The 13834-nt window shown below is 45.2% G+C and overlaps 1 protein-coding gene across 2 annotated transcripts in view; it reads right to left on the reverse strand.

Moving 5' to 3' along the window:
• Positions 1-13834, reverse strand: part of MTF1 (metal regulatory transcription factor 1) — a 41825-nt gene that overhangs the window by 17185 nt on the left and 10806 nt on the right. For both annotated transcript variants that reach the window (XM_059135041.1, XM_059135040.1), the window contains exons 3-6: positions 7843-8081; positions 6594-6725; positions 3915-3988; positions 3310-3446 (exon numbers count right to left, since the gene is read on the reverse strand). In XM_059135041.1, coding sequence (XP_058991024.1) covers positions 3310-3446; positions 3915-3988; positions 6594-6725; positions 7843-8081 — 582 coding nt within the window. The remainder of the gene's footprint in view (positions 1-3309; positions 3447-3914; positions 3989-6593; positions 6726-7842; positions 8082-13834) is intronic.

Below are 13834 nucleotides of genomic sequence, written 5' to 3' on the forward strand. Positions count from 1 at the left end.
GAGCCAGGCACGTATCTGGGAAAAGTGTTCCAAGCAGCGGGTATAGTAAGTACAGAGGCCCGGAGGCAGGAATGGGCTTCCCTCTTCTCTACAAAGAGGACAGGAGAGCTAAAGTGAGAGGAAGAGAAGCAAATGAGGCCAGAGAAGTGACCAAGAGAAATGACTCCGTAAGCCACTGTAAGATTCTGACTGACTTTTGCTCTAAGTGACGCAAGAAGCTACTGCAGAGTTATGAACAGAGGACAGACATTATTTGCTTTATGGTTTAGAGAGATTGCTCTGGGTGACATATGTAATCCAGTCTGTGTCAGGGCAGAGTGGGAGTGGGGAGAAGGGGAAAGGTGTGAGGAAGATCATTTAGTGGTTACTGTAGTAATTGAGACAAAAGATGACAGTGGCCTGAACCAAGTTATCAGAAGTGATCAGATTCTATGTCTATTCGCATGGTAGAGCTGACATTTTGCTGGCAGGTGTGGGATCTGAGGGGAAAAAAAGAGGTATCAAGAACGACTCCAAGACTTTCAGCCTATGTCACTAAAAACACAGAGGTACCATTTACTAAGGTGGGGACCTATGGGTGGAAGAGGTTTGGACATATGAAATTTGAGAAGACTGATGTTTTCTGGGTTGAGGAGGGAGGCTGAAAATATTGATCTTTCTCAACTTACAGTGTAGCTATATCCTGATAAACCCAGCCTAAGTTGAAAATGCACTGAACACCTAATCTTCCAAACATCACAGCTTAGCCTAACCTACCTGAAACAGGCTCAGAACACTTACGCTAGCCTATAGTCAGGCAAAATAATTTAACACAAAGCTGATTTTATAACAGTGTTGACTAGCTCCTGTAACCGACTAGATACTGTACTGAACGGGAAAAACAAACAGACCGGCTGAATGGGTCTGGAACAGCTGGAAGCGTTACCAGCTGGTTACCCTGATGATCGCAGGCTGACAGGGGGCTGTGGATCATACAGGATCATACAGCCTAGCCTACTGTTAGAGGGACAAGAGTCAAATCGAGTTTCAAAGTACGGTTTGTACTGAATGCGTATGACTTTTACACCATAAAATCAAACCATCCTAAGTGGGGACTGTCTGTACCAGTCTAGAGTTCAGGAAGAGATCCAGGCTGGAGGTCTTTATTTAGGACTCAGGGCAATCTAGATGGCTCTGAAAGCCTGGGACAAGAGGAGCTTCCCTCTACTGGGGAATGAGCTGCAACCCAGAGAAAACAAGACCTGAGCACCATGCACTGGGGGGGTTTGGGCAGGGGGTCCCAGTGCTTAGGGGCTGTCACCAATTAAACTGTCCTCTGACTGTCACATGAACAAGAAGATTGATCACGACTTAATACAGGCAGCTTAGTAGACAAAGACTCTCAGATCTTAATATTTTTATCTGGTTTTCCAGAAGAAGAAACTGAGGCACAAAAAAGCCATATGCCTAAGGGTGTCCATCTGATCAGTAGCAGAGCTTGGATCTGAATTCAGGCAGCTGAGCTCCATAGGCCACAGCCTTGACAGCTAATGTGATTTTGCCTCTCACCACACAGGGGTCAAGAACCAGGCTCTGGAATCAGACTGCCTGTTAAATCAGAATAATTACAAGCTTTGGATACTCACCAAGTCATTTAATTTCTCCTTGCCTCAAAAGCTTCATTATCGGTAATGTGGGGCTAATAACAGTACTGACCTTGCAGAGCTTGTGAGTGAGACCATCCATGTAAAAGCACTCAGCACTGAATGCAGCACAAGGTAAACACTCAGTAAATGCTAGTTATTATTACTAATAAGATACAGGGGCAGAATAGGTTTGAAGGGATCCTTTGCTGTTTAAAAATTGGAAACCACAGAATTTATGTGGTCTCTCCCCAAACCAAAAGATATTACCTATTTTAAGTAGAAACCTCATTTTTCAAAAGGAGGTCAGTGTGGTTCAGTTCCCCTATCTATGAAATAGTAAGATAATAATAATACTTACTTCCTAGGTTTAACAGATATACATTAAGTGCCCAATATGTTAGAAGTAAAAACAGTAGGGGTGCCTGGGTGGCTTGGTCAGTTAAACATCTGACTCTTGATTTTGGCTCGGGTCGTGATCTCAGGGTTGTGAGACTGAGCCCCGTGTCAGGCTCCACACTCACTGGAGTTTGCTTCTCTCCATCTCCCCATGTACTTGTTCTCTCTCTCTCCCCCGCAAATAAATAAATAAATCTTAAAAAAAAAAGAAAAAAAGAAGAAGAAGAAGAAGAAGGGGCGCCTGGGTGGCTCAGTGGGTTAAAGCCTCTGCCTTCGGCTCGGATCGTGATCCTGGGGTTCTGGGATCGAGCCCCGCATTGGGCTCTCTGCTTGGCAGGAAGCCTGCTTCCCTTCCTTTCTCTCTCTCTCTCTCTCTGCCTGCCTCTCTGCCTACCTGTGATCTCTGTCAGATAAATAAATAAAATCTTTTAAAAAAAAATAAGAAGAAGAAGAAGTAAAAACAGCAAATTTCTCCCAGGACCTCTCCAGAATGAAGCTGCAGAGAAGAAAATACAGTAGATGGGCTTGGCAAAGAACAGACCAACTGTCTAAAACTCTGCAGAAGAAAGCTCTGCAGTTCAGTACCTCCCATCAGTGGCTCTCAAACCTTCTGGCCTACAGACAATTCAAAAGGGCAAGAAACTTTCCAGATTCTGCGTGGTTCTCCAGTGACAGATTAAACAGATGTATGAAGCAAAGCTTTATTTATTTTTTTTTTTTTAAAGATTTTATTTATTTATCAGAGAGAGAGAGGGGGAGAGAGAGAGCACAGGCAGACAGAATGGCAGGCAGAGGGAGAAGCAGGCTCCCTGCCGAGCAAGGAGCCCGATGCGGGACTCGATCCCAGGACGCTGGGATCATGATCTGAGCCGAAGGCAGCTGCTTAACCAACTGAGCCACCCAGGCGTCCCTGAAGCAAAGCTTTAATTTGCGTTTCAAACTCAAGTACAGATGTTTCACAAACACAAGTGAGAAAATAAGACTTGTAGAGCATCTGGCTGACCCATGTGAGACCTCTGGTTACAAGGTGTCTCTTGCACCATATCTGATGGGAAGGTGGCAGAGCCAAATCAAAAGCTGAAGCACAGGGCGCCTGGTGAAATTGCCGGCTTGCACCATCCCAACACAAAGACACAACCATCCCAACACAAAGACACAGATCTTGACCCTGACTTCTTCCCTCTCACTGTCGGATGCACAGAGAAGACGTTTTGACCTTTTATTTTGATACACAAACAACTGTTGCTGTTCTGTGTTGTGTCAAAACAAGAGACAAAACACCACGCACCTCTGATCCATTGTGATTTGGAAGTGCATTGTATGAGTGTCCTTTATTGTCGTGACCTTTCATGTGACTTTTGAGACTGTACTGAGTGCTGAATGTTTTCTCACAGCCATTACTGGGGCAGAAAAAGGGTCTTTCACCTGCAAGAATGACAAATAGTGTTAATATTTCCATAGTCATTTCACTCGATTCAGACATCTACTTTTCCCTAAGAGAGAGAAGTAAATATTCCTGTGAAGGTTCAGGTAACAGTTGTTACAAGTTGGACAAATTACATCTTTACCATCCCAGTCCTAAAACTGAATGTAGAGTAAACATAGCTTGCCCCTGGCAAGTTTAAAGAAAAGATTCATTTCCCCACCACCACCCCCCCACCGCCCCCACTATAGGTTCTTCTGAGAATCTCTGCACTGATTTCACCTAAGGCTGGATTCCTGAGTCCAACCTTTAGATCTTTTTCACTCTGAAAGAAACTCAAACATTACAGGTGAAGGCTAAGCTGATTAGGTTTGCTCCACCCAGGAAGCTCTACAAGTCCCAAGAGAAACACAGATATTTACCGGCTTGATGAAGGTTAAAAGAAAAATTACAAATCAGCCTAAACTCACCAGTATGTGTACGGACGTGAGTTTTAAGGTGGTGGCTTGCTGCAAATGCTTTCCCACAGCCATCATGATCACACCTAAGGAAGTTGTTTAAGCAAAAAGAAACAGCAGTCATATGGGAAATACGTCTTCTATCTTCAACATCTCTTATAAATACAAGTTCAAACTAAAACACATGTTCAGAACACAGAGATCTGATCGAGAAAATTGATTTTAGAAATGGGAAATGAAGACAGGTCGCTGGAAAAAGTGACAGATCTGGGAACAGAGGGAACTGATGGTCCAGGATAAATATTTCTTGTCCTACAAGTAAGTCACATGTTGAGAGCTCTGACAATGAAAGCCTTTTGATGAATTACTTAACAGAATTCTATTGACGATCAGAGCTGATACAGAAAATCTACTGCCAGTGGAATAGTAGGAATGTCAATAGTGGGTACAGAAGCTCTCACATAGGCAGGAAGCCTAAAATATAACACGAAAACACAATCAGTCCCAACTACACTGACCACATAATATGTAATGTATAATGGCCATTAATGACTTACTTATAATCTTCAGTGTCAAGATCTACTTTTCTCTTTTACTTTCTTGATAACCAGAGCTATAAGTAATCTCTACCTCCTGAGAACTCCTGAGGCACTTATCTCTGTTGTTTCTTTTACGCACCTGTCCTTTCCAATCTTATTTTATCTTTAAGGGTATACATTCGTTATCTGTTCTAGATTAGAAACTCTTTGAGGGCAGGGTCCAAGTAGTCCTTTCTCTCTGCTGTAGTTCTTCCACACAGCAGGCATTCAGTAACTATTTATATGAATGAATGCATTTTCTTGTAAGCCAAAATATTTTCTTTCTTTAAATAGAAAGCTTCTCTGGAGCGTTTTACTTCTTAATTATATATAATCATGTGTCTAAATTCCCATCTAATATTCAAGAAAAATTAGCAGTTTCAATCATCACAAAAATGCATGTGACTGAATAAAAATTAAGAGTCCCCTCAACAGCCCTATGGGGGAAAAAGTAACCCAAGCTTCCCAGAATCTGGAGAGTAACCAACTAGAATCTAAATACTCTTGCTTTTAGGGGTGCCTGGCTGGCTCAATCGGTAGAGCATGCAACTCTTGATCTCGGGGTTGTGAGTTCAAGCCCCATGTTGGGCATATAGCTTATTTACTTACTTACTAAATAAATAAATAAATAAATAAATACTCTTGCCGTTAGAGGGGCTATGCTCAGGAATGAAACTTCAATTTTATTTTATTTATTTATTTAAAAAAAATTTTTTTTTTTAAAGATTTTATTTATTTGTTAGGGATAGAGAGAGAGAGAGCGAGCGAGCATAGGCAGACAGAGAGGCAGGCAGAGGTAGAGGCAGAGGGAGAAGCAGGCTCCCTGCCAAGCAAGGAGCCCGATGTGGGACTAGATCCCAGGACACTGGGATCATGACCTGAGCCAAAGGCAGCTGCTTAACCAACTGAGCCACCCAGGCGTCCTGAAACTTAAATTTTAAAACACAATTCCATTCAGTTGATGTTTAAGAATCATGCGGTGCCTGGGTGGCTCAGATGGTTGGGTGTCTGCCTTCGGCTCAGGTCATGTCTCAAGGTCCTGGCATCGAATCCCGCACTGGGCTCCCTGCTTGGTAGGGAGTCTGCTTCTCCCTCTCTCTCTGCTGTTCCCCCTGTCCGTACTCTCTTGCTCTGTCAAGTAAATAAATAAAATCTGAAAAAAAAAAAAAAAAATAGTTGGCTGCCCCTGAAGACAAGGGCAAAGTCTAAGGATCCTGATGAGATGAGTGACTTGAGAGGGGAAAGGTAGCATTGCGACGCCATGTATGTAAAGTCTCTCCTGCCACACTTCAGAGACAATGTTTATGAACAATTTTCAGTAATACATTTATACTGTATTTAGGCAGAATCCTTACAAGCTGATTATCTTATTTTAAAAATGTCATATGATCATTTGTTCAAAATTTGAACATTTGTTCAAAATGTTTTTGAATCCCCACTGAATGCCCAGAACCAGACCCTATGCTGTGAGCGGAGAAGAAGGGAGATGATACACGTCCTTCCTTCAAGGTTACATACACATTTACACGTGGATGTGTTCAATATACACATGGGCACAGGTATATACAGACTGAAATACAAACAAAAATGGTTGCTTCTCTATGTATCTGTATACACAGATGAATTACAAGGCAACAACTCAACATGCAACAAAATAAAAACCCTGCATTCTTACTCTTCATCTCCCCTCTCACCTCCTCCCCTACCCACCTAGATCTTTAGGCAGCTCTCCCTTCCGCTGTGCTTGAAGTCATCTATGCACCTTGTTCTCATACTGTCTGTTACTTAGTACTTTCTCACCAGACTACGTTCCCAAGAGAAGAGCATGTGTCTTAGTATTTCTCTAGCACCAATAAAAGTGCCTCTCATCTTAAGTGAGTTTCAACAAATGCCTGTTGAGAAAGGGAAAACCTGAGGCAGAAAGGCCATCACTAGGGTCCCAAGTAAGGATGCTCTTAGAACCCATCACCACCCCCTCCTGTATGCAGGAGTGGGTTGTGGCCGCCAAAGAACTAGCAGAGGGAATTTTCTTTCTGCTTCGAAAAATGTCAGGGCCCATGGAGACATCCAGCTGCAACCTGGTCAGCGACAAACAGAGAGCAGTTCGACTCACCGAAATGGCTTTTCTCCTGTATGTGTTCGGATGTGCTTCCTCAGATCGCTGAGTGTGGTGAAGTACTTGCTGCAGCCTTCAGATTCACAGTTAAACGTTTTCCCTGTGTGAAGCCTCTGATGTGCTTTCAGCCTAAGAGACAGCCCAAGAGACAAAGTCCCTCCGGCATTTGCATAATGTAGGACAGAGCCCCACCCCCCGTTAGCTTAATGTGCTTCAGGATCCAGGGCGTGGGAACCCTACATCCTTAATATATTAGTATCCCCAGTTTTCTTGCTTGAAAAGAAATTCAGAGACGTATGTAGCCTAGTGGTAGGAGTGTGACTGTGCAGCCAAACTGCCTAGGACTCAAATCCTGGTCCCACTTCCTACTGGGTAGAGCCCTTCAACCAGTTACAAAACCTCTCCACTTCTTACTATCAGTGCTATGAGGATTCGCACTCAGAACAGCGCTTAGCGCAGGGTGAGTGCTTCCTAAGTGTTAGATCTTGCCAAAGTTGAAGACTAACAGGAGCCTCCTGATACAAATAGTGTAAAAGAGAACTGGCCAAAGTGTGGTAGAAAAAAGTTAACTTCAAGGTGATGAAGGAAAGAAAATGACAGAAGCCTTTGAACAAGATCCTGAGCCAAGGGAAAACAACAGTGCAAGTATTAAAATCCCCAGGTCAGGGGCGCCTGGGTTGCTCAGTGGGTTAAAGCCCCTGCCTTCAGCTCAGGTCGTGATCCCAGGGTCCTGGAATTGAGCCCCACATAGGGCTCTCTGCTCAGCAGGGAGCCTGCTTCTAAATCTCTCTCTGCCTGCCTCTCTGCCTACTTGTGATCTCTGTCAATGAAAAAATAAAATCAAATAAATAAATAAATAAATAAAATCCCCAGGTCCGTATGTCACTCCAGGAGAGGCAAATCTGAATATAAAATGTACTATCCTTTTTAACCAACTCCATATAGGTCAATCTTTAAGTAACAAGTTCCTCCAGAGAATTTTAAACAGTTGGGAGAGCACAGCTGTGCATTTCATTTTATTTTTAAGTAGGTGCTACACCCAGCACAAAGCCCAGCACAGGGCTTCAACTCACTGACCCGTGATCAAGATCTTAGCTGAGACCAAGAGTTGGATGCTTAATGGACTGAGCCCCCAGGTGCCCCCCCAGCCGCGCCCTTTCGAGCGCTGGAAGTGCCCATCTGCACTGGGCAAGGAGAGGACTCTGTAATCACAAGGGCAGGGGCAGGGGCTGGAGAAGAGGCCGACCTATACAGCGTGTTGAACGCCTTCTCACAGCCCTGCACGTCACACTCAAATGGCTTCTCCTTCGTGTGCACTCGCACATGGATCCTGAGGCTGTAGGAGGTGAGGAAGGCCTTGCCGCAGCCCTCCTGATTGCAGACAAACGTGTACTCTCCTCGGTGAGTCTTCTGATGGGTGCGCAGGTTGCCTGCTGTGCTGTAGGTGCGGGGACAGCCCTCAAAGGTGCACTGGTACCGCTTTACCTGGCAGACAAAGGACACCTCATCAACAGGACAAAAGAGCTGCCCAAGGCCTAACTCCTCCCAGAGTCTGTCTCCCAAGAAATGTGGATAACACACTGAGGCTCCTATCAGAAAACCACCTCTAGCAACAAAGCAAGGGAATCTTTCCCTTGATCGAATCACGCCAGAACAAAGAGTAAGTCATAAGGATGAGAGAAGCCTATAGGCAGATGAATATTCTAAATGAATATAAGAAAGGGGTTTTCCAACTCTAGTACACGTCCGGCATCTAAAGGTGGGTCCATACTGTCACAATCACCTACAGCAAAATAACATTTAGCCTTTTTTTTTTTTTAAAGATTTCTTTATTTTAGAAAGAAAAAGAGAGACTCAGACTGTGTGTGCAGGGGGTGGGGACAGAGAGAGTCTTAAGCAAGACTCCACGCAGAGCACTGAGACTGCTACAGGGCTCCATCTCCTGACCCTGAGATCACATGACCCTGAGATCAGGACCTGAGCCGAAAACAAGGGCTGAGATGGATGCTTGATTGACTGCACCCCCCAGGCATCCCTTGGCTTTGTTTTCAGGCTTGATTAAACAACCCTGCCTTGGGGCGCATGGATGGCTCAGTGGGTTAAAGCCTCTGCCTTCTGCTCGGTCATGATCCCAGGGTCCTGGGATGGAGACCCACGTCGGGCTCTGCTCCGTGGGGAGCCTGCTTCCTCCTCTCTCTCTGCCTACCTCTCTGCCTGCTTGTGATCTCTGTCTGCCAAATAAATAAATAGAATAATTAAAAAAAAAAAAAACAACAAACCCTGCCTTATGGCAGCCCACCTTGACGGGAACTGACCAATGTTAGACTGGGTCTAAACCACCCTGACACTGATATACTCAGTCATCAAGCAGTATTTCCCTAGCATAGCTTCCACTGCAAAGTTTCAAGTCCACGAAATGAAAATACTGTATGAATTTCTCAAGAGTATTTGCTGGTATATGACATTTCTCAAAATGCCAGCCTCTCGGTTTCACTTTCACCGCCAAACTTCTTGAGAGGGTGGCATACATGTGCGCCTCCATCTCCCTCGAGGCCCACATACTCCTTAACAACTTGGCAAGCTGCTTTCACTGCATGAAATTATTCTCTTGCACTTCCCAGTGGCCAGACCCTTCCATCCTTCGCCATTTGCCTTCCCTTATTTGCAAACCTCTCCCATCACCCTCCCCTCCTGAAAACCTGTCCTTCACAGCACAGCAGTTCCACCAGGCTCTCTTTATCTTCTTCTCCTCCTCTGAGCCACGCCTTTCCCTTCCCAGTGATGTGTAGGTTTATTCTGGAACTTACCACTCCCCTCCCAGACCCTCCCCTGCCTGCCCCCATGCAGTGGGCAGCAGCCTCATAGCAGCTGGAGGAGACTGAATTTCCTGCACTTTTATGTTCCAGACATTCCACAGGTCATTTTGCTTCACTGAGCCTCAGTTCTTTATTTCTCAAATGAGTATTTTTTTTAAAGATTTTATTTATTTATTTGACAGAGAGAGAGATCACAAGTAGGCAGAGGGGGGGGGGGTGGAGGGAGCGGGGCTCGATCCCAGGACCCGGAGATCATAACCTGAGCCGAAGGCAGAAGCTTTAACCCACTAAGCCACCCAGGCGCCCCTCAAACGATGTGTGACCCGCCTGTCTCACGGTGCTGTGGAGCGGAACGAAATGAGATCAAACATTTGAGAGAACCCGCGGTAGACGTGACGCCGTACACACCAGGGTGATAGCACATTCTACTCTTCAGCTTTTGCCAACATCTCCATTCTTTGACCTGACCTTGCTCCAAAGCCTCAGTCCACATCTCCAGCTACACCGTTAGTATTCCTTGCACAATTACTGAACTAGCAGGTCCCAGGCAACAAGCTAGATACCATATGAGATAAACAAAGGAACCAGACAAAATTCGCTGCTTTTAAGGAGTGCCAATTTTTAGGAGGTTGATGTGCACAAATTATTACAAACTGTGCTGAACCGGACAACAGATATTTGCCCAAGGGGGCTGGGGAATATAAAAAGGGGAAACCTAACCCTTCTTGGAAAGACTGGAAGTGGTAAAGGCTCAGAAGCTGAGGTCCTCTCTTTGAAGTGTTTTTTTTTTTTTCAGTTGCCAGTTTGTTTTAGGGATAAACTGAAAACATGTTCTGCAGATAAACCAGGAAGAGAAGGGCATTCTAGAAAGCACGGGGACACAGGGCACCTGGGTGGCTCAGTAGGTTACGCATCTGACTTCAGCTCAAGTCATGATCTCAGGGATGTGAGATTGAGTCCTACATTGGGCTTGCTGCTCGGCAAGGAGTCTGCTTCTCCCTCTCCATCTGCAACCCCCTCTCAGATTTAAAAAAAAAGAGGCGACACCTTGGGAACTGCATGGAAAGAGGAATAGGTGTGCTGGTACAGGGAACCACAAACATACCTGTAGCATGTAAGAGGCTGGAAGGAGAAGGATCTAGAAAAATAAGGTGAGTTCTCCTTAGTCAAGCCCTGGAGTAGAAGAGTAGAACAACGGATTTCAACCAAGAGAGCAACATATCAGATCTGCGGTTTATGAGATATCCTTCTGGCAGCCTAGTGGAAGATGGACTGGAAGGGTAAAAGAACAAAAAAAGGGGTAGGAATAACTGGCCGTAGCAGCAACTGGGTACTGAAGAGCGGAAGGGGTGAGGGGGAGGCAAAGTCGAAGTCAAGAGAATGGCCTGGATGACTAAACAGATGGTCATGCCACCAAGTTGGGGATGGATGGAGAGTGGAGAAGAGATGATGAGTTGGCTGTAAAGTGCTGCCAGGACTTCCAGGTAGAAATTTCTAGTAGATAGACATACAGGCTGGAAGCTGAAAGGAAAGCCTATGGCAGGAGTCATCGGTACACATAGCTGACTTTACCTATATACCAAAGCAGGCTCGGGTTCTGCCACTTATTGTGTAATCTTGGGAAAATTACTTAAGCATACCAAGCCTCACTTTCCCTATTTATAACATGAAGGAAACAAAACCTATCTTTTTAGGTCTGTTGTAAGGATCAGGAATAATTTGCATAAAGCATTTAAATATAGTGACAGGCATATCATAGGCATACAATAAAATAACAGCTCTTGTAAGAGGACAAAGGCTAGACCTCGCTAAGTCACCAATGCGTAAGGTGCTGGTAAAAGAGAAGCCACTCTGGGTGAGTGGGGAGAGGGGCGGGGAAAACAGGAAGAGTCGCCAAGGAGAACGATGGCACAGAAGCCAACAGAAAAAGGATCTCAGGGACAAAGAATGATCAAAACATGAAATGTCCGAGAAAGTAAGGAAGATGCGACTGAGGAAATCCTGGATCCAGCACTAGGAATCACTAATGGCTTAGCAAGTCTAGTTTTCATGGACTACTGGGGCCCCAGGTCTGGAAGAAAGTAAATAAATCGAAGGTTAACGGGAGGCAGACATGACAGACGGACAGCAGGAGCAAGAGTGGGCTTCTGAGCTGATGCCCATTTCCTTCCTTCTTTTCCTTCTTTCTTTTTTCTTTTTTTTGAGTAGGGTAGGTCCTGAGCACATTTGGAAGAAGGTAGGTCCTGGGAAAAAAGAGAAGCTGAGGACCTGAGAGGAATATAAAGAAGAGAATATTTAAAAAAGGCTGGTGGAGGGAAAAGCCTCAGATGGGAAGAGGCACAGGTAGCTTGAGAACCGAGAGGGACTGAGGTAAGGACAGGTATGTTCAAGGGCGTACAAGGTTTCTATAAAGGGCCAAGTGGTACATATTTAAGGCTTTGTGGGCCATGCAGACTCTGTTCCAACCACTCGACCCTGCTGCTACTACGTGAAAGTAGCCATAAACAATGTCTGAATGGACAAGCCAGGCTGTGCTCCAGAAAAACTTTATTTACGGACAGGGGGATTTGAATTTCATATAGTTTTCATATATCACGAAATACCATTCTCCTTCTGATTTAAAACAAATCATTTAAAAATGTAAAAACCATTCTACACACACAGGCATCCGGACAATTTGGCCCATGGGCCACAGTCTGCCAAACCCTAAAACCTGTGCGTGTGGGGAAAGGAGGAGCCCTAACTCCTCCCAGCTCCCCTCCCACTCCCTGGCTCATCTGTCCAACCCCCAACACAATCTTGCACAAGTGCCCGCTCATTTTCTGTTCGGCAGCCTTCCCGCTGCTACACAGGAGGTGCTCCAGCAACATTTGCTAAACTGAATGACTGACCTACCAGTCCAGGTGTTCTCATGTCTCAGTGCCTAGGTCTGACGCCAATCGTTCCCAGATTTGTTCTATTTGTTCTAAAAAGAATACACATTCCCAGAATGTGTATTCTCCACATGCCACCTCTATGCTCAGATGCTAAAGTCCCTTTGCCTGATAGTCAAGTCACCCCTCCACAGGTCCTCTTCCGCTTTCCCACACATAACCCCACGTGACTCCACCATTAGCCCAGCAGGAGGCTCTATCTGAGCCTAGAGGCAACAGGACCCTCTATGAATCCCCACTCACTGCCTCTGCTCTCTCCCCGTTCTCTCTGCTGAAAAGGCCTGCTTCCTTCTCTGCTTTTCTGAGTCTCTCTCTCCCTTCCATTCAGGCCTCACTACCTCCAAGGTGCTCCAGGATCAACACACGTGGAAGTGACAGTGCCCTTCTCTGAATTCTAATCATATTAAACTACACCTCCCTTGTGGCACTTAGCCTGTATTATTAACTATTCTCTCATGCCTATATCCTAATTTCCCATCAAGACTGAAAACCTCTCTAGTTCTGCCAGGCAGAGATTTCAAAATAGTCACCGACCAGGAAGGAGAAGCTGCAATAAAGGAGTAGTGTGTCTCCATTGGAGCGCATCAACGATGGCGGCCGGTGAGAGCAGACTCTCATTCCTACGATAGACTGCACTGATCACTTTATAAGAGCTGTGCAATCAATCAATCATTAACCACCCCTACTCCTGTCCAGGATTTCCACTTGGCCACCTCAAGCTTCCATTAAAAGTTCCTTCCTCAAGGAACTGCTGCTTGACATCATTACCTCTTTAGTTGCTGGGCACAGCAGTAGGTGGAGAACATGAGGCTCTAAATAACCACTTGTTGAGTTAAATGCAGGAATGGCTACTCGCGTGGTGGACTGCAGGCTCCATGAGAGCAGGGCCTTTATGGTGTTGGTCACAGCCTCAGGGGCTGGCCTTGTGGAGGAGTGGCACACATTCACATTTGTTGAATGAATGAAGGAATGATAACACAAACACAAACACAAACCAGCAAGACTTAATGCTGAGGAAAGTAGTGACAGAGAGTGACAAATGACAAAAGAAGGATGGTCAACTAGGTCAAATGTAGCAGAGATGACTACTGAAGCATTTTTTGGGTTCGCCTAACTCACTAGATCATAAGCGCCCCCCCAGCAAGATTAGCTTCACTGGAGGAGTGGGACCAGAAGCCAAAATGTAACAGGCTGAACAGTTGGGGGAAAGCAAGGAACTAAAGACCATGAATATAACCACTCTTTCAAGGAACCTGGCTGAGGAGAGAGAGAGGGGAGAGAGTTGGGAGAGGATACAGACTGGGAAAGGTATTTGTGTTTCAAGGTTGGGGAGATGGGCCCACTGACAAAGCCAATGCCTGCTCCCTGCTAATGTGCTGAACAGACAAGTAATCTCTTACCCCATCAGGAGGGAGGCTATAAATGAAAGTCATTATTCTGGGTCTTTCAGAATCATTTTTAAATAGCACCAAATTTCACAAAAGGGAAA

The sequence above is a fragment of the Mustela lutreola genome, chromosome 10 (assembly GCF_030435805.1).
Source record: "Mustela lutreola isolate mMusLut2 chromosome 10, mMusLut2.pri, whole genome shotgun sequence".
Lineage (NCBI taxonomy): Eukaryota > Metazoa > Chordata > Mammalia > Carnivora > Mustelidae > Mustela > Mustela lutreola.